General features: G+C 47.7%; 4 protein-coding genes across 4 annotated transcripts; 2 read left to right on the forward strand and 2 right to left on the reverse strand.

Annotated features, from left to right (window-relative positions):
* Positions 1–7,587: 7,587 nt before the first annotated feature.
* On the reverse strand, positions 7,588–8,643 carry N7446_000746 (ribokinase; the record flags this gene model as incomplete). Its single annotated transcript, XM_058509513.1, has 1 exon — positions 7,588–8,643. One exon carries the CDS (start codon positions 8,641–8,643, stop codon positions 7,588–7,590), a length of 1,056 nt encoding a protein of 351 aa, XP_058378492.1.
* An 861-nt stretch (positions 8,644–9,504) lies between these two features.
* On the forward strand, positions 9,505–11,130 carry N7446_000747 (uncharacterized protein; the record flags this gene model as incomplete). Its single annotated transcript, XM_058509514.1, has 2 exons — positions 9,505–9,517; positions 9,587–11,130. 2 exons carry the CDS (start codon positions 9,505–9,507, stop codon positions 11,128–11,130), a joined length of 1,557 nt encoding a protein of 518 aa, XP_058378493.1.
* A 786-nt stretch (positions 11,131–11,916) lies between these two features.
* N7446_000748 (Zn(II)2Cys6 transcription factor domain-containing protein) lies at positions 11,917–13,429 on the reverse strand (the record flags this gene model as incomplete). Its single annotated transcript, XM_058509515.1, has 4 exons — positions 11,917–12,684; positions 12,735–13,276; positions 13,329–13,357; positions 13,416–13,429. 4 exons carry the CDS (start codon positions 13,427–13,429, stop codon positions 11,917–11,919), a joined length of 1,353 nt encoding a protein of 450 aa, XP_058378494.1.
* A 654-nt stretch (positions 13,430–14,083) lies between these two features.
* On the forward strand, positions 14,084–16,060 carry N7446_000749 (sugar porter family MFS transporter; the record flags this gene model as incomplete). The annotated part of the gene is made up of 7 exons (XM_058509516.1): positions 14,084–14,242; positions 14,304–14,386; positions 14,443–14,601; positions 14,653–14,918; positions 14,983–15,183; positions 15,236–15,465; positions 15,527–16,060. The coding sequence occupies 7 exons, from the start codon at positions 14,084–14,086 to the stop codon at positions 16,058–16,060; spliced, it is 1,632 nt and encodes a 543-aa protein (XP_058378495.1).
* Between the last annotated feature and the right edge of the window lie 3,471 nt (positions 16,061–19,531).

The raw sequence follows: 19,531 nt of genomic DNA on the forward strand, positions 1-19,531 counted from the left end.
GTGAAGATGCCTAAGGAAGAAGTGGTATTGGAGGAATACAGAGACTGATTCTCGAAGAACTTCTGGTTTCTCCTGGAAGAGGCTATTTAACATGAAGGACAGTGTTGCGGTGGGCCCAGTCTCGTGGTTCTTGCGTTGAACAAGGCTGCCAGGCAACGACCGGTAGAGATAGTTTAAAAGGGTGGAGTATGAGTGGGGCAGGCATTCCCGACCCCTACCACTGGTGTACAGTTCCAACGGAAAACAAATCATTCATCGTTTGCTTCTACATAATTCAAGAGAAACTATCACTGGGCAACGTAGCCTTCTCTTTAACATAGTCAAGGCTGTTCTCGAACGTTTTCGTCCATCCTCGATGAGCTTTTTCTACCTAGAAGCTAGTCATTCTGACCACTACATATAAGGTCCCTATGAAACCCCCCAATCCTCCTGAATCTCTAATTCTGTTATTTCTTTCGGGAACACCTTTTGTATTGAAACGTGGCACTTGTTGCACGGGAATCATGGGACAACTTGATGAGTTAGTTGGATTATACTCTATAGTGTCGGCGCTGATGATCAGTCCCTTAAGACAACGATTTGGACCTAGATCTTAAGTCAATTTGGAGAGAGCTTCCTAATATGCCGACACCGTCACCTTACCTTGTAGGAAAATGCAGCACCTCTGTTTAAATTAACCGCTTAGTTAGAGCATGCTTAACACGGGGCCGAGAGAACTCCTATTATTGCATGTTTTTCCTATCCTAGCTACGAGAACATTGGCGCCTTCGGCTAAGCTGGCTGGAACCGTTAGAAAGGTAATAAGCGCTAGATAGTCACGATTTCAGTTATCTATATAGTCACGGATGGAGGTCATAGATAATCCTACTATGTAGAGTGCGATTCCACTGTCTCGCATTCACCCTTCTATATCTATGCCGTTGCTTGATCTATAAGACTTCCAGTAGAATATAGTGGGAGATTAGGGGATTTAAGTTTTCTGATGTTGTGGTTTGCCTATTATTAGCTAGCGTGATAGTGGGTATGGTGTCTAGATACTTGCGTTAGGATCCTTCACCTCTATCTTAATCTTTGCTTATCACTATCATTTCAGACCCTTATTTGCTATCCTATAGGGCATTTAAACTTGGTTACTTTTTCCCTTTTCCCTTTTTTTGGGGGGTGGGTGGTGTAGGGGCCCTCTAATAAGAATCTTTTCCGTCATTATTAGCGTTCTACCTCGCTGTACTAGCATAGGCTAGCGATTCCGTAGCGTTCTTTTTAGACGGTTAATGTTTGGCCCTGGACTGGGTTCACATTGGTACGGGCGTGTGTGCTTCCGCGGCAACTTTTTGTGCGCCTTTACTTCCTTGGATCCAATAAATAGAGTAGCATTGTGTTTGTAGTACTCGCTTCTGGTATATTTTCCGTGGCACTAGAAACTCAAATTCAAGGCACAAATTCAGTCCACGAATAGAACGTGTCCAGGTACGGTTCGGGACGGGCTCTTTCAGTTCCCTTTCCCCTTGGCGTCTTGGCAACTCTAGATTTAGAAGTCCATCCTCGTATAGTCACGAGGCAAGCAGTTACCGTCAAATCACAATTAGTGCCTTCGACCCCTTCATCAGGCTGACCCTTTCACCAACTCAAAGCAGGCGTTGGGACTGGAGTATAAGAGCCCCCTTGGCCAGTGCCGGGTGTCGTGCGGCCGGGAGAATCTACAGGAAGGGGTATCTGCGATGTAACCTCGTATACCAGACATCCTTATAGAAGAATCTCTACAGCAACATCCAATAGGTGCATATGAACACGAACGCCCAGTGGACCTTACCTCGATGAGATAAGTACTCCCGACCTAAAAAGTAACCAAACTCTGTGGACTAGTTTTCCCGTTCTATTTCTAGCAAGTCAACTTCTAAGGACGCATATAAAAAGCGCAAATCGCCCCTGTCTGAAGATTCTCATAATCTTCACTCATCTGCAGCCCCATAATCAGCTCCCAACATGAAGACCATTTCCACATTTCTTTGCTTGGGCATACCCCTCCTGGTCAGTGCATCTCCAACCATCGAAAAAAGAACAATGTGCAACGTCTTCAATAATGACGGCGCTGTCAAATGCAGAAGTAAGCCGTACTTCGACGCCCACGTTGTTACCACTATTGGGGATGGAGACGCTTGGGATTTCTCTTGTTACAAGACGGGAGACTGTTATAATGGGGTGTGGTAAGTCGAGTGTAGAAGCTAATGCTTGAAGAAATCATGGATTGAAACTAATTATGCTAAGCGCGTGGGACTATAACCATGGATTGAAGTGCTATATCAACGGATACTATACTTCGGACCATTGCAACTCAAGTAATGCTCCCTCATTCATGATTTATTGGATTCATGAGGCTAACCGGTCACGCCTTCGTAGAAACCCTTCCTAAGTGTTAAATCTTCGCATCGCTATATGTCAAGGAATGTCAAGGAAAGAGACTTCCTCCCAATGCATGAGAACATCACAGCATACGGTTGAGAAGTTTATCGTCACCCTGAGATAAGAGGAATAGCTTGCAAAGTAGGACCTTAGGGATAGCTACGTTCTAACGAGGGATTTGATTACCGAGTTACACACCGAAGAACCCGGCATAGCCAACTTGTTGAGTAGGCACCGAAGGCAAGCTTGCCCTTGACACCATACCTGTCATTAAATAAGTCCAATGTGTACAGGGTAGAATTGCTCCCGATCTTAGTAAGGTAGGGTAACGTCTCTTCATCGATCTGCCCTTCAAGTGGTAATCCGACAAGCGATCTTTCAGATGCGGTACCCGTAACGTATTCTACATGCGAGAGGGCCCACAGTGTCCAGTCCTGTGGATTGCGGGTGGTTGACGGAAGGTGGGAAGCAGAGGTGCCAGGCTGGCCAGACCAGATACCCCTAGATCTGTTTGATTTGTTTGTAGATAATCGTTCTAGAAGCCTATGGAACATACAAGTATGATATAGAACCCGTAACTGGATCCTGCCAAGATGTTGAACAAAAAGCGGGGAGCCCTGTGTCATAGACACGGTCAAACAGCGGTATGAGGTGCAGGACTATTCAGGTGCTCCAACACAAGAACAGGGGTCAAGTTGACACTAGTCATGACGGGTATAGTGCGCATCAAAATATGGTTCGGGAAAGAACCAAAGAGAGTAGTTTGATGATAGGCTCCTTTCACTCGGCTTCGGCCGAGTGGACTATTCCTTATAATGTTTGAAGAGGACCTGATTTGGAAGTATGGCGAAGAAACGTCTTTTGATTTTGTGGGACCTCGCGTTTCTTGCTATACTGTTGTCGTTCAGCGGAAAACTAGAGAGAGATGATACTGGTGTCGAAGAGATTCCCACGAGTGGGAGGGCTTCAAGAAAAACCTTCAAATTACAAATATAGATATTTGGTAAGAAATTACATCGGAAGGGGGGCATATATGTCCGGATTTAGCGGAAGGTTTCCGTAAGTACTATGGCCTACGGTGTAAGTCTCATGCTAAGCTGGCGGCATCCGGTAGGTGCTTGCAACAAGGGCCGGTAAGGTTTTATAGAACAAAAGCTGACCTTATCGTTCAATAATGTTATCGTGAATTTTCGGTATAAGCACTAGGATCCGAAACTAGGAGAGATATCAGTCCACATTGAGAGGCTTGTTAAGGTTATTATCTCCACAAAGCTAGCTTTTCTTAGCCTCTTGCAGTATATCCTTATCTACAAGGTAAAGAACCGTTGTTGAGAGTCAATTACTAGGTGCTGCTCTTAGTCAAAAAAAGAGGTATGACAGAACATAATGCAGGAAACTGAAGTCAAATCCAAGTCGCGTCATACCCTCACTATGCCTCACTCTTTCGCACTGGCGGAAATATTGATACGTCGAGAAAATTGAGAATAGTGTAGCATAGGTCCGATAGCTCGAAGCCAACGTTCGATGCTTGTCTGTTCCTTAGCCAACAAATCTCAGACAAGAGCCCTTCCGTAACACCTCGAGATTGCTATAGATCTATGGTCTGCCTCTAATCTAAAAGTGATGCGCTTTAGTGCTAGTTGCCTGTCCGAATTTGAATTTTGCCCTTTGTCAGTTTCAACAATTGCTCACAAATTTTTGTTCACTATAGCTAACTCTGCGCTTGTCTCCTAATCAGATATTGTTGCTGGGGAAGAGAATCATTCAGTCGAAATTTATTCACAAAGGGGGCTCCGAAATTTGCGCACAACACAGAGGTTTCTATACATATGTAGCGTTCGCTTAATAGTCACGCTTCTATGTCACAGAGAATTAAGAGTATCCTCATTCAACTCGTGCATAATAAACTTAGCTGTTTAGTGATCTTTTCGTAGTTATACTAGGACCTAACATAGGCAACCTCACTGCTCACAATGACGTCGGTAACCGGGCCTGCCAGGGTTCTGATTAACCTAACGCTGATAACACTCAGTCTAGTGTAGTATCAGCTACGGACAATCGACGACATTGGCCTGTTGCTTTTGAAGCGTCGATTTTTTGGGTAGTTTTGGGAGCTTCTGAGGGGCGCAGACGCTCCGCGGCTACAACTTTGCTTGTCCGTTGAACTTCCACCTTTCTATGTCTCTGCCACTATACTCTTGTTTATTGCCGATATCGTGGAAAACATCGTTGAATATGCATATTCCGTCAATTTATAAATAACCGTCGCATTTTACCGACATCCTTTCTCTCTTCAGCGGTGTCCTTACGCCATGACTTCGCCCAGTTAGTCGTTTCTTCTTTCTGTTGCCCGCACTTGCTGCGCGCGTTTTAATTCACATTCATAATCTTAAGGACATGTTTCAAATCCTGCTTTCAACCTCGCGAGTGAGTCTCTAACATTCCCGGGTTTAAATTCGACCCCAGGATCCATACCATGGTTCCCAGACACGGTCTGAATCGGTTCTAGGGGTCAAGATCATAGCCTCCAGAGGAACAACAGCTTCTAGGAGTGGACTGTATAGCCCCGGTCCCTGCCTGCAACCGGATCACGATCTTAATCATCGGGGCGCCATCGGCTCCGGGAAGCAGCGTCTGGATATCAGGATAGTCAGGATGTTGAGAAATCTCCACCGCATTTCTTATTCATGACTCACAGAATGAGCCGACTGACATGCAAACCAGGCTGTATTCTCGTTCTCGTTTGACTTGGCCCTTCAATATGCCCAGTCGTCCAGTGGCAACAGGCGAATCCGATTAGGAGTTGCATCCGAACGAAGACAAAGGCTTGACCCTTGGCTGTAGTGTAGATTGCATCAACCAGTTTCTGGTGCGATTTTCATCTTGGATCCCGTTGAATGATCCGTGAACAGTCAACGCACCAGAAGTATAGTGGAAGGGTTTCCACCAGATGCCGTATGACACTGTTCCTGGATACCACGCGGCGCGATCCAAACGTAGAGGACGGTGAGATGATCTCTCAAGTCTCCTGAGCACACAGAGTGAGTCCAACGGGGCCGGGCGGTCTTCTGCGAGTCGCCCCTCACAATCTTGAGGCAGATTGGCAGATCACCGGAAGTGAATGTCAACTGCGATCGTGGACGTGGTCATCCTTCGGGGCTCCAATCACACATTCTGCCTCGGCGCTGCAGTCGCCGCTGCCTGTACAACAGGTTAGCGACTTGGGGGGAACATCCTGCTCTCATCGACCTATGATCACCGATAATCGGCTCCTGATCGCCAGATTTCGAACAACGTCCGTATGAAATGGAGGCCGACATGTTTTTCGGAAAATTGAGGTCGTATCGTTCAAATTTTCCGCTACCAATTTCTGCAAGCATCCACCTGTGTAACTTCAGCCAAACTTGCACGTGAAATTTGTCAGATAATCTTGTCCCAAGTCTATATATACCGGTCGTAAAGTGGGTGCTTTCTCGTCCAGCAAAGGTCTTTTGGTCCAGTCCAATACCACGTATGTATGCATGATTGTCTGGTGAGTGATGAAGATTTGCGAACATACCGCCTCTCCCTCGTGGAACTCTGCTTGACATTTGCGGCTAACATGATAGAGTCTACCGCCTAGAATTGCCCTTCGGGCATAGAGGAAGCATCGAGGGAAGTTCTCCGTGGTTCAAGGCAAGAGTATTTCTGCTAACTCTGAGCAGGCTGAGAATCCCGCAGAACATATCTCACATCCCGTCGCTGTAGGTGACAAGAAGTGTCTGGACCTTTCCCCTTCTAGCAAAGATTATCGTGCATCAAAATCAGGGCGTTTCGTATCAATTCCAATCCGAGATACTTAGGGAAAAACATTGCTGACGCGGCCGTAGCATTTTGCCAAAATGAAGTCTCACCCAGCCTCATCGGAAACTCGGATTGTCAGTTCACATTGGTGCTTGAGGTAACCTAACAGCTTGGGCCGCATGGTCTTCGCCGAACATGGGAAAGGAGCGAAGTGGATCGTAAATTGAGTTGTTCCAGGGATACAAAGAGCCACTGAGAAACGAGGCGGAGATCCCTCAGTGATAACAGCAACGAAGTAGGGAATTCGCGCCATTGCTCGGTATTTGCCCTGTTTCAGTAAAATTCTCCACAAGCTTGGCCATCGGGCCCGAGCGCACAAATCGAGTCGTTTATCCCGCCGTGCACATGATCAGGTATATCAGTGGATTTTTAGCTCAGGTTGTCCAGCGCCTTGCCCTTGCTTCCTACCTAGCATTGGCCAATGACAAGCCAACCTCTGAATATGTCTGTCTCCGGAAGAATGGGCGAATGGCAATGGGCCTTTTCTTGTGTTTGATGGACCACAGAGAATCCACGCGAATCCACGCGAGTCCTATTGTTCGGCTCCTAGCGATTTCAGAGATCAATATGGTCTCCTGTGGTCGGCCGACGGTAGATATCTCTCTATAATCTTTTCTTCAATTAGTTCAACTCATATTTAGATATGTTCCCCTTGGTAGATTAGCCCCGTCTCACGTACAAATGCCATACTGTAATAGCTTGCTGTCACAATATTATTCACTATTAGCTGTATCCGTTTCGCTCTGTACCACCGAACCATTACAAATAATTAGGCTCCTCAACCAACTGACTTTGCACTATCAATGCGCATGGTTAATTTTCTGGCTGTGCTCCCAGGGACGAAGGGGGTGACTATTAGCCAGGACTCTCCGTCTGACTTCATTTCCACCTGTTTGAATTAACGTTAATGCGCTGAACAGGAAGACAAGTCCTTGTGGGCATCCACGCCGCATTCCCACCCTATGGGTCTTAGAATAGCCAAGTTTGTGGCTTCATTGATCTCAACGCGCAGTACTTGCACAAGCGCATTCTTGCAGAACAAAAGGACAGACTAGTGGCCAGATTGTCCTGGCCGGGAACAGACGTTAGATTCCTTAGAAATCCGAATTTTGATCTTGTTTGGGTTATAGACGTGACTTTTCAACTTCAATCTTGGAGCAAAGTCGCTCCTTGAACGGGTATCTGAAAACTGCGGATACCAGTACCTCATACATTTAACCAAGATATAAATATATACACAGCATATTTCATCAAATTTCTAACCAAGCGAAAGGGGTTCGGCGTCGTCGTCCGCGCATCTAAGTATGATTCTGCGAAAGTCCGTTCTTGTACGCTCCATGTACATCATGCCAAGTCATAGCCAAAAGGAATGCTTTTCATCGACCCGCTATGCTGCACACTCTTTGCAGCTGCCAAATTTGCAAAGTTGACAGCCGAAGGGAGGTCAAAGTTTTGCAGGACACCTCCGGCACCGATATGCCTAGCTAAAGCTGCGGCAAAGAAACCCGCAAAAGTATCACCCGCAGCGGTGGTGTCGACGACCTTTTCTACTTTGGCGGAGAGGACTCGATTCTTTAGGCCTGATTGAGCGGCGAAGTAAGCTCCGTCAGACCCAAGTGTGACAATGACATTTTTGATGCCAGCGGCTTGTTGGAGATGATTTGCTATATGATCCAGTTGAGGTCTTTCCAGTTTATCGTTTGTCGACTCGAACCGCAAGAAATTAATGCCCAACGATTGCGCTAGCTGTATGCATTCCGACTCATTTACGATAAGGACAGCTAAGCCCATTAAGGCTTCTGAAGCGATTCCTTGAGGGAACATCGGCGCCGGATTTAGAACGACACATGTCTTGTTCGTCTCCTCGTTGAAGTGCTTAAGCAGGCCCAAGGTCGTTTCAAGCGGGATTTCGCCCTGCATCACGACTACATCTGGAAGCCTTGTTGAGGCCGTTGCCCACGCAGTGGCCGTAGCGACCGACAATATTTGGTTTAGATCTCGCATGCCGTCATAATTCGCCCCTGGGTTGAAAAGGATGCTGTTGTTGTAGTTCGAGCTTTCATCAACCAAGATAATCGACGTTCCAGTTTGAGCACCATGCACCTTGGCTACGCCAGAGGTGCCAACCCCACTTTGGCGGAGCATTGGCTCCAGCAAAGAGTGAAACTGGGGATCATCGGCTCCAACAGCGCCTATTATCTCAACGTCCAGATCCTGTTCAGTTTTGCTGATAAAGGCGGCTCGGCCACAGGCCACTGCCTGGTTAGCGCCTTTGCCCCCAGCGCCGATAGAACGAGAGATAGCCGTCAAGGTCTGGCCCGAGTGGGGAATGCTCGGCGTGACTGTGACGATGTCGATATTTAAGGAACCGACGACCCGTACGAGCGGTTTGGCAGCCATATGTGATCCGTTTCGTATGTATCGTTTTCCGGTACTGGCTAGAAGATGGGATGAGGTGTGGGTTTCCTTAGTGGTTTTCGAGGACTGATGCAAGAATAAGCTACGGAACTATATCGCCTTCGTGGGAGCCAATACTAATTATACTAATCAGTCCTAAGGCAAGCCATGACGCTCTCTTCACACGAAAGCCTATACTCGATTTGCGTTCGGAGCAGCCCGCCTTCCGGTTTCTTGCCATGGAGGTTGCGTCCGCGAATTCGGATTTGAATTACGAGATTGGAAAATTGGCCGACCAAGATCGGGGAACAGAACCGTATCTGCACGAAAGGTGGAGTGCGCTTGTGGATTCCGCAGGCACGTCGTCAAGCTCGGCTTCCCTCGCCGAAGTAGTAAACTAAAGCCCGAGATATTTTGGACCAAAGACAAAGGCTTGCGCGGATTTCATGAAGTCAAGTCAAAAATGAATGCAACGTGTCGTCCCGATCCTGAGTCATCTAAATACCGTCACTCCACAAGTTTCAAAACAAAGCGCACTATGGACCGCTGGAATTGCCTAAAGCTGGAAGTCTTGACTCACGGAATCTCAGGAACTACCGCCCTTGCTTTATCGGGGCCGAATGCTTAATTCAGAAATCCGCCTGATTTATTAGCTCTTGGTGGTGTGGTTGTAGACCCGGGCTTGCCGCTGGACCAGGACGACGCATGGGAAGCCTGCAGAACTAATGCTATTGGGGCTAACAAGCCAAGATGGGAAACAAGGAACTGTGTCCCCAATCCGATATAAATTCTAGGGTGTGCACCCTCTTCTTTTCCATAGAACTCAATACTTCTCTTCAAAGCCACTTGCATCGTTTATCAGCCATGCTACATTTGGGTGAGTGCCGCGTCGCGCTTCGTATATGGACATGAAAGGAAAAACTGATCAGATTTAAATTCCTCCTAGTGATTCTACCCGCCTTAGCCATTCTAGCTTTGGCATTTTACACGGCTGGGCGCTATTTCGGAGATTCCAAGCAACTTCGACGCTTCCCGTCGCCGGGTATCGCAGGACTCAGTCCGATATGGTACATGTGGCACGCTTGGAAGGGTCGACAGTACCAGGCGGTACATGAAGCACATCAAAAACTCGGGCCAGTGGTGCGAATCGCACCGAACCATATCTCATTCACCGACCCGGCCGCCTACCAGGATATTTATGGTCATGGGGCCTCCGTGATAAAGGATGACTTCTATTCCCACATCGCGGACGGCAATCCATCATTGTCACAGGCCACCGACAAAGCCATTCATAGCGCTAAAAGGAGAAACTTGGCTCATGTGTTCTCAGCCAAAGAAATCACTGCCATGGAACCTCGTGTGATGGAGTTGGTTACGACGCTCTGCTGTGCGTTGAAGGTGAAGTCAATGGGCGGGTCTCTTGGCGAAGATGATAAATATCCAGTGACGAACGGTGTTTTTGATGTGCGGCCGTGGCTGAACATGTTCGCCTACGACGCTGTTTCGAGTATGCTTTTCACTAATGTCTTTGGATTTCTTGGTAAAGGCAACGACCTTTGCAAATCCCTTGATCAAGCCGGGAACGTGAAGATGGTGCATGCCATGAATAGCTTCCACTCAGCGAGCCGTTTTAACACCACTTTGGGTCAACTTCCGCTTCCATTGTACAAGTTGGGCCGTCGATTGCTCTTCTTTGCGCCAGGAAACAAAGAGGGTGCTGACTTTGCAGGGATGTCTCGCGCCCAAGTCTACTATCGTCTAAGGAATGAACCAGCAGAGCGCGACCTCTTCTCCGGCTTCCCAATCAGAGCGTCTGAGAAGCGACGTGTACCCATGACAGTGGAAGAAGCTGTTGCCGAATGTGCTACGATGCTTGATGCTGGGAATGATACCACTCAGACTAGTTTGACCAATTGCATTTACCATCTCGCACGCTGTCCTGAGAAACAGAAGAAATTATACGATGCATTGGCAGCTGCTATGCCCTACGAATACAACGCGACTAAGGTCGTCCCGACTTCTGTCCTTCAGAAGGTGCCTTATCTTCGTGCTGTCCTGGAAGAAAATTGGCGGTGTCGTCCACCTGTTGCCCGTGGTCTTCCCCGTCGCACCACAGGAGAAGGTGCTGTGATTTATGGGTACTCGGTACCGCCGGGAGTCACCGTTTCAGCTTCTATATACTCCTTGCATCGCGATGAGAGTCTGTTTCGCCAGCCTCTCGAGTTTATCCCTGAACGATGGTTACCAGAAGAAACATTTGGTGAAGATGTGACGGAAGCCCAAAACCTCAAGCAATACTGCATTCCTTTTAGTATCGGGCCACGCGCTTGCATTGGTAGAAATCTGGCCTACATGGAGGTGGCTATTGTGGTCGCGGCCCTCGTTCTCAATTTTGAATGGGAACTTGCCAAACCGGATTTGGAATATCAGACAGTGGAGAGATTTAACTGGAACCCGCGGGACCTAATGGTGAAAGCCCGAATAAGATGAACTATTCTGAACGAAAACCAATATATACTTGATGGATAAGAGTTGAAGCCATCCAGATTATACTTCCTGTCTACACACTAATTTCACTATGAGCACTCTATTGAGAAGTTTGAACCACTCAAGATTTTCATCCCCTTATATATAACGAGTCTAATGTACACTAAGCAAAGTTCAACCGCTTAGCCACTCGCATCACAGCAAATAAATAGTATATTGCATTCGCACTCTTAGAAAGGAGTCTTTCGGTAGAGTTACCTGCTCATGCATAAGACCAAGTTAGACGACTTATGCGGTACGTTACCTGACAGGTCGAGCTGTGGAATGGGCAAGACACGAGAAACCAGGTTCGTTGCTCTACACCAGGGGCGGCGACCCCGGATCCTCTGACGTAGCTGGAACTATGCCCCACGATCTTTGGAGGTGCGAAATACATGTCCGATTAGGCCATTCTGTGGTTTCCATGAAGCCTTCTAGCCAGCTGAGAAGCTTGCTTTGCTCCTCGCGCCCCGTGAAAAACTGGCCGCACCAATAGGCTAAGTGAGCGCCATTGATTCCGCAGCCAACGTTGGTTTCAGAGAGCACGACACCACATGCAAGCCGGGCTGGAATAAGGATATTAGACTGTTTATCAGATCACGTAAGTCAGTGCTATTTCAATGTAGGTTTGCAGAGGCACAGAATTTACGTTTAGATATTTGCTAACATCACGACATGGGACGGAGACTTGGGGTTTTCGGTGATAAACTGCAAGCATTGTTCTTGCGGTGTAATACTGTTGCCAAGCGATCACTGCGCAGTTGTGGCAGTCAGCAGGGAGTTAGATTTGAAATATGGGCGATATATCGACTTGCCGTGCCATGAACTCAAGTAGCGGATTGTTGGAAACGAATCAGAAAGTGATTGATGGTAGTACCACGGTTTGAACGTCTCTGGGACGGAATCACGCCAAGAGTCAACACCCTTCTCTACCGCATCTAAGAGACAGTCGCGTGATGCATCGTCAAGTAAGGGAGACCACCAGCATGCGTTGCAGACCTGCGCCGACAGATAAGTCATCCGGTTTGTCCACACCTGCTCCGGAGCCGGAGAAGTCATGTTGTTGCTGTTCACAATGCTCAAGTCAAATCCACATTCCTGCTCGGAGAGAAAGCAAAGTCGCAATGTCTGTCGGACGAAGGTCCAAAATACCGTCCCCTTCAGGTCGATGTCGCCTGGAGACCATTTGAATTTCGTGCTTGTCAAAAGCGAGTAGGCGCCGTTAAGGTGGCATTGCGTGTCTTGTTCGGGCTCGGAGTATTGTTCTGACATACGCAGAATAACAATTGTTGCCAATAGATCGTCTTCGGGGAGCAACTGAGAGTTTAAATCCAACTTGGGAATGAGTCGAGTTATAACCTCGTTGTGCAAGTAGTCCGCTCTCGCTCGGTCACAGGATCCCCACAGTGATAAGACGTGTGCCGCGTAGGCTAGACACGCATAGTAGAGAGCTGGTTTGTGCAGTGCTAAACTTGGTACTGTCTGCGAAAAGGACCGATCGGATGAGACAATATCAAGCTGCTCGAATGTAAACATCTGCGTTTTCTCGTCTTCGTGGAAAGCCTTACCCACACGCCGGCATGCTCCAGGTAGAATTGGAAAAGATCATGTTCACTTGAAGTGATACGGATTCGCTGAGAATTAGCAGCAGCTGACAGCGGCGCAGCTAGGGGTGTTGAGGGTTGCTTGTCTGCAGAGATATCGGACCTTTGTGGCTCCGCTGGTGACTCTTCATGAGAGCAAGGTGAGAGCGGCTGGCATTGTAAGGGCCTAGGAAGTAGAGTTTCAGAGACAGGTGGTGGTACGTTACAATCGGACTGGGAATTCTGCGAGTTAACAGGAGGAGCAGGCGGATCACTCGGGGACATTGACCTCTCGCCGGAGGTATCGAGGTGCGATAGATGACGACCGGGAGGAGTGTTGGTTGATGGGGACCGGTCAGGCAGCGTGTCCGAGTTTCGACCTGGCGATTCGTTCACAAACCGCAATAGAAGGCCGTGACTGGGGTCACCGATCGAGAGCCCGCTTTGGCGGAACTTGACAGGATAGGAGCACTTGATTTTCGTCTTGGCTTTTGCGCATCGCGTGCAGATCGGGCGCCGCTGATCACCTATTGACTCTCAGTACTGCACTCTGGCTGCGTGCAAACGACCCATACGAACATTTTACGTGTCTCCTTTTACACGGAAGGCTATACGCGAGCGGTTAGTTTAGCCAGGTTTCGGTTGGGAAGCGGGCATTTCTGTCACCAGGACGGTTTCATTGCTTCGGTAGCTAGCGCGGGTGTCACGCTCTCGAAATAAAGGGCGGCGGATCTGGTGGAAGGTGGGTGTGGGTGTTAGGCTCTTGAAAAGATGGGGATGCGGGAACGACGACCCTTTTTGTAGACTCGGGCCCGACCACCAAGCCCCTCCACTATTGTCCGGATACCGAGGGTTGGCTTTATCTGGGCGCTCGACCCTGCGGAAAAGGCCGCAAGCGCACGATGGCGAAGTTCCCCAAGTTACGCCATTCCCATGGGGTAAATCAAACCTTATTTCAAATCGCGGGGTTGAGCTTTTGCGACCATAGGCTACCTCGCCCTAGCAGTTAGTGAGAAAATAGAGAAGAATGAAAGGGCGATCAGAGAGACCAGCTATCGGAAACTTCTACCCATTCCGTCTAACGAAAGACTCGCCGGGACTGATGCCACAAGTCCCGAGTCCTCCAGAGATTGCAATCTCTCCCCTGATTTCGGGAATTGATATCGTTGGATAATATCTTCTCCAGACGTTGGAAACGGGATGTGTTGTGGCGTAGGAATATATAAGATCTAGTACGTCCTCCGATCATCCAGGAGACATCTCGGTATATGAGACTATTTTCACTCGTTACAAGGTACTTTCTTGCCCTTGTACGCCGATTTTTCAAACTCAAGATGGCTTCCGATGGTCAGGATCAAAACCAGGCCGACTCTGCATCGGCAATGCATCCAAAGTACATGTTTGGCACCCAGGGGAAAGCGCTTAGGCGCAATATCTCGCTAGCAGGAGCGTTTGGCTTCCTGCTTTTCGGTTACGATCAGGGTTTCATCGGCGTCTGTACTAAGTGATCCTCATATGTGCTGAAACATCCATCTAAGATTCTTGAAAACGCAGGGGTTGATTGCCCAAGAGGACTTTCTCCGGCAGTTTAGCTACCCATCGTCCAGCCTTCTCGGCACCATAACTGCCATCTACGAGTAAGCACGTCACTGGAACTGATCTTTTACGCTGGTAGGCGGCTAATGTCCGTCAGAATCGGTTGCTTCTGCGGCGCCATGACCGTTTTCTTCGTGGGAAGTCGCCTTGGACGCAAGAAATGTATCTATGTCGGAGCATTTTTGCAGTTAATCGGTGCGATTCTACAGTCTGCAGCATTCGGCGTACCGCAAATGATTGTTGGACGCATAGTATGGTACGTCACGGAATACTAAATGAGATGTACTGAATTAACCAAATCGCACAGCGGCTGGGGGAACGGATTTAATACGGCAACCACTCCACTATGGGTCTCCGAACTGGTACCGGCAAAATCACGCGGACGACATGTTGCCATCGAGGGGAATCTAATCGCTTTTGGCATCGTGGTCGCTTACTACTTAAACATCGGTATGTCTTATACCAGTGGACCTGTGCGATGGCGGTTTGTGATTGCCTTCCAAATCATCATTATCTTCTTCCAGGTACTATGGACGTATATGCTCCCTGAGTCTCCCAGGTGGTTGAGTGCCTGTAGGTTTTTTTTTTTTTCGACTCGACGCTTGACGTATTTCTCCCACCTAAACTTTGCCCCTAGGTTCTCGACATTCCGAGGCGACGCATGTTCTGGCTCAAATCACTGGCAAGAACCTGCGTCTCACAGACCCAGTGGTAGTGTCAACAAAGAAGGAAATAGATGATGCCATAGCGCTAGAACGAGCTGACGGCGAATGGAGACTCTCTGAGTGTTTCAGAGATGGTCCGCTCAAGATACGTCATCGTTTCTTGCTTGCAATTGGTGCGCTCAAGAGCCCAGACATACTAGCTGTTCACTAACCAAGAGCGTTCAGGTGCACAAGCAATGCAGCAACTCAGCGGCATTAACGTATTAGTATTTTACGCCCCTCACACCTTGACTACAGACATTGGCATGGACTATGATACGTCACTACAGGTTGGAGCCGGCCTTGGTGTCACTTATTGGGTATTTTCCTTCATTGGCATATACTGCCTTGATAAGACTGGTCGCCGACCGCCTCTTATTTGGGGTGCATTGGGCTGCGCAGTTTGCTTCCTTTGCGTAAGTACCAGTTATTGGAAGTCGTGGTGGCCTTTCTTCGCTAAGAGTTTCCCTTCTCCAGGCTGGGCTACTTCAGAAGGATATCACTCCGACCAAAGCAAAGGCATCTCTCGCTTTTTTCTTCTTATACGAGGCTATATTTGCCATTGGATGGCTCCCTGTTCCATGGCTCTATGCACCTGAAATTATGCCTCTCCGCCATCGTACTCATTCAGCCGCAATTGCGGCTGCCAGTGACTGGATCTTCAACTACCTCGTGGTCCAAATCACGCCTATCTCAATTTCGAACATCCGCTGGAAGACCTACATAATCTTCTTTGTCCTCAACATCGCCTTCGCTATTATTGTCTGGCTGTTCTACCCGGAAACAAGCGGCCGGAGTCTGGAAGAAATAGATGCTTTATACCTAGGGGACAACAATCGCCGTATCGTTATCGACAAACGAGGGAGACTTCTCCTTGGGTTTTCGCGTCGCCTCATCTCCAACTCTGACAGTGCCGTGACAGAAATAAACAAGACTTCAGAATACGATACCGAAAGTAGCAACAGCAAGGCCTTGGACTTCGCGATTCATGAAGAAATATCCGATAAATGAGGATATTCGGGCCTTCTTTGGCTCTGACGTGTTGGTGTGCTTCAACGTATAGCTGAGGAGGGGACGTTGAATAGACGAATCTAAAGGATATATTCAGCTGGTCAGGTGCGGAGGCTTAACACCTTCCTGATGCTCGAAGGAGGTTATCAATTCAACAACAAAGTCGACAGCAAAGTCAACAGCGAGGGCAAGGGCAGCATGCTGATGGCCAATGTGAAGGGATCCTAGGCGATATGACCCAGGTAATGCAGTTCTAGTGTGATTTGTATAGTTCTGCAATAAAAATTGATTAGCATCTCTTTCCTAATCGGGACTATTGTAGCGGAGCGTCGTAGAATAATAAAATGTCGGAAGGAGTTGGGGGAGGGAGTTGGGGTATTTGTGACACATAGCAATAGTTTGTTTTGATTTTGATTTGATTACCATATAATGTCGCTCAGCGAGTCACGCTGGCACGTGACCCACACCTCCCGAAGGGAAACTGGACGTGCTACTTAAGCGAAATGCCTAAAGTAACAAAGTTGAGCACTAACTGCTGAAACAGTAGAAGGGCATCGGGTACTGCCCTGACCGGGGTCCCTATAGGCAGAGTACCAGGCCTAGCTTTTTTTGCAACAATGAAATTCTTACTAATAAAGTCGTAGATCCCAGGTCCCTGATCCTACGGTGTTGCAGTTCCCTAGAGGTGCAACGCCACTTCTTTAGGTATATGGTCTTGATGGTGCAGAGGGAAAACGACCCAAAACCCGTAGGGAAAGGGGAAAAAGACCTCCACAGACGTTATCCGTAGGTTATCCTATCCTTAGGTATAATTATATCCTACGATAGGATACGTTTTAGTCACGTGAGGTTATGTCCCTAGATGACACTATTCCTAGGGTTGCTAATATCCTATGATACGTCCGATATTATCGACAGAGTCGTGGCTTTTCGTAGGATACCCGTAAGCTTAGGACGGCGCGGTCCGTAGGGCGGCCCCGCCGTGTAGGTACATACTAAGCCGTGGTCTTTCTCAGAATAGGAACTATCCTATATAGGTGAAGTTCCTAATGCATATAGGTGCGACTACGCCTCTATCTGTCCTCGCAGTTACACCATAGCGTTCGATTACGATGGAATGGTCATGGTTAATCGTGGTGTGTGCTCGTGACCTTGCTGCCATATTTGTTGGTTGGCTCTCGATGGCCCATTTGTAGGTTGTGGCTGCAGGGGCCGTAATGTTACGCACGACTATCGGGTCGTCGCTATGTTAGAAGATTCCTGGGTTATACTTGCCTAATGCTTCTCTGCTTCTAACGTCAACGATCTGTCTCTCAACTGTACCGTCGCCTAACAGGCCTTATACGGGCTAAGTCCTTTTAAGGGTATCGAGGAGCGATGCTAGATAGAGCGCCGAACGAGCCTATACCGAAGTACGGGTCTATTCGTAGTGTTGTTAAGTTATAATCAAGTTATACGAGTCACCAAAAGTTCTGAACAGTAGACATAAGTAACAATGTATGTGTCAGGGCCCCGACCTGCCAGGTGCCTTACGGATGCCTGAAGGCATATAGCGAGCTTTGGCCCTCGCATTGCGAAGGTAGCTGATCGCATGCATGGGCCAGGATGGCCATGCATGTCGCTAAATACATTAGCTAAGCGCACCATGTATTTATTGTGCTCGCTGGTCCTCGCATGGAGGACCAGCAATTAGTCTCTTAATACACCTGCACGTATATTCGCCGATAGACTCTACTTCCCGAACTCATACTGCTACCCTAGGACCTCGCAGGGCCCTAACAGTATGATTGAACACTAAGAACTAAACTAGATACATGAATAAGTGTCCTTATATATCCTAAGTCCTTCTATAGTAGAATAGTAGAAAGTAGAATAGTAGAACTGTTCTACTTATCGACTGTCGACTGTTCTACTACTTGCATAATCACGTGGTGGTGGTCTTATCGGTTATTGCGGTATATAATAAGACGGCGAACGGAAGGCCGAAAGTGGCCTATTGGCGCGCAGACCCTGTCTATTATGTATAGCTATATATATATAGGATAAAGTCTGCCGGGTAGGTCCGCTTAGGGTAAATCATGCTTATGCTCACTAAGTATGATCACGTTTCTCTTTTCCTTGAATATTCAGGGTGTCTGGAGTATAAGGTACTGCACGTGATCTGATGACAGATGGATCGGTTGGCTCTTGGTGGCCCATCAGTAGGTTGCGGCCCCATAATCGATTGGTGCCTGGTAGGTCCGTAACACATAACACTGCTCACCCTAAGTTCAGCTTAGACTTAGTGAGCGGATCAGAGCGCTTAGGTGACGATCAGAACATGCTTAGTGAGTAGGTTAGAGCGCTTGGGGCGTGCTCAGATCTACTCAGTGAGCAAAAAGCGGCAAGGTCTAAGCACTAATACGGAAAGAGAACGCCAAGAAGTGGCAGAAGGAAATCAAGTACATACGTTCCTAGCGGGTAACCCGCGGGTACCTGCATTTAATATAAAAAGGCTGCGTCCGCTACCATTGTTAACTATCATCTTAAAGCCTTCCCCTTATTCACAAAAAACGCGCTACCGTTATAGTGCTAAACATAAGAACCCGCCAAATCCCGAAATCTGACCTCTCTCTACAAGCTCTTTCCGAAGTCGTTCGGACTCGGATAGTGGACTTGCTTAGGGCCACGATGGGGTTTAAACCCCGGAACTCTGCAATGTGTAAAAATACGCCCGCTTCTCCGAATTTGGCTCCGTCATAATTAAGGAACAGACATTCGAGCTTAAAAAACGTGACGTCGTCCCGAGTCGTCTCTTCGCCTACGTGGAATACGACATGTCGCGGCTCTCCTGTGTCAAAGCATGTAGTATTAATATAAGAACTAGGCTTAAAGTGCCGAGAAGGTCATAAGTAATTTAGCCGCGCTATACCATTAAATCAAGACGTTAGGTAGTTGCATACGTGTGCTTAAGGTAGTCAATAAGTAAGCGGAGATACCATCTACGAGCTTATAGTCAGAAGCGCCGTTTATGCTCACAGCACATTTCTCGAGCTCTAGGAGGAAATAAAATAGCACTTTTGCTCGACATGAATTTAAGTCAGCATTTTCTTTAGCAATATTCTTTTACGATAACCGATGGCTTTTCTTCCACCAGGCGGACGGCATTAATATAGTGCAGCACCTTGCGCAGAATTGTCGCGCAGGCCTTCGGATTTGACGTCAATGTACTATGTTGCCTTCTCGGATTTCCGCTGTAGCCATGCTATTAGTTTTTTCATCAGTCCATTATACAAATATATGACGTACCAACACATTCACGGACAACAAACGAATATTCAGCATAATCATCTAGATCACTACTAGTCTCTATTAGCTCGAATATCTTATATCTATACACTTCTTTGTCATAACTATGTACATGTTAGTAAATCCCCCAAAAAATAAGAAGAAAGAAGGGAAAATAGTCTTATAGGTAGTTCATATATTTCC

Source organism: Penicillium canescens (assembly GCF_028828765.1).
Source record: "Penicillium canescens strain IBT 15451 chromosome Unknown utg000001l_segment0_segment0, whole genome shotgun sequence".
NCBI classification, from domain to species: Eukaryota; Fungi; Ascomycota; class Eurotiomycetes; order Eurotiales; family Aspergillaceae; genus Penicillium; species Penicillium canescens.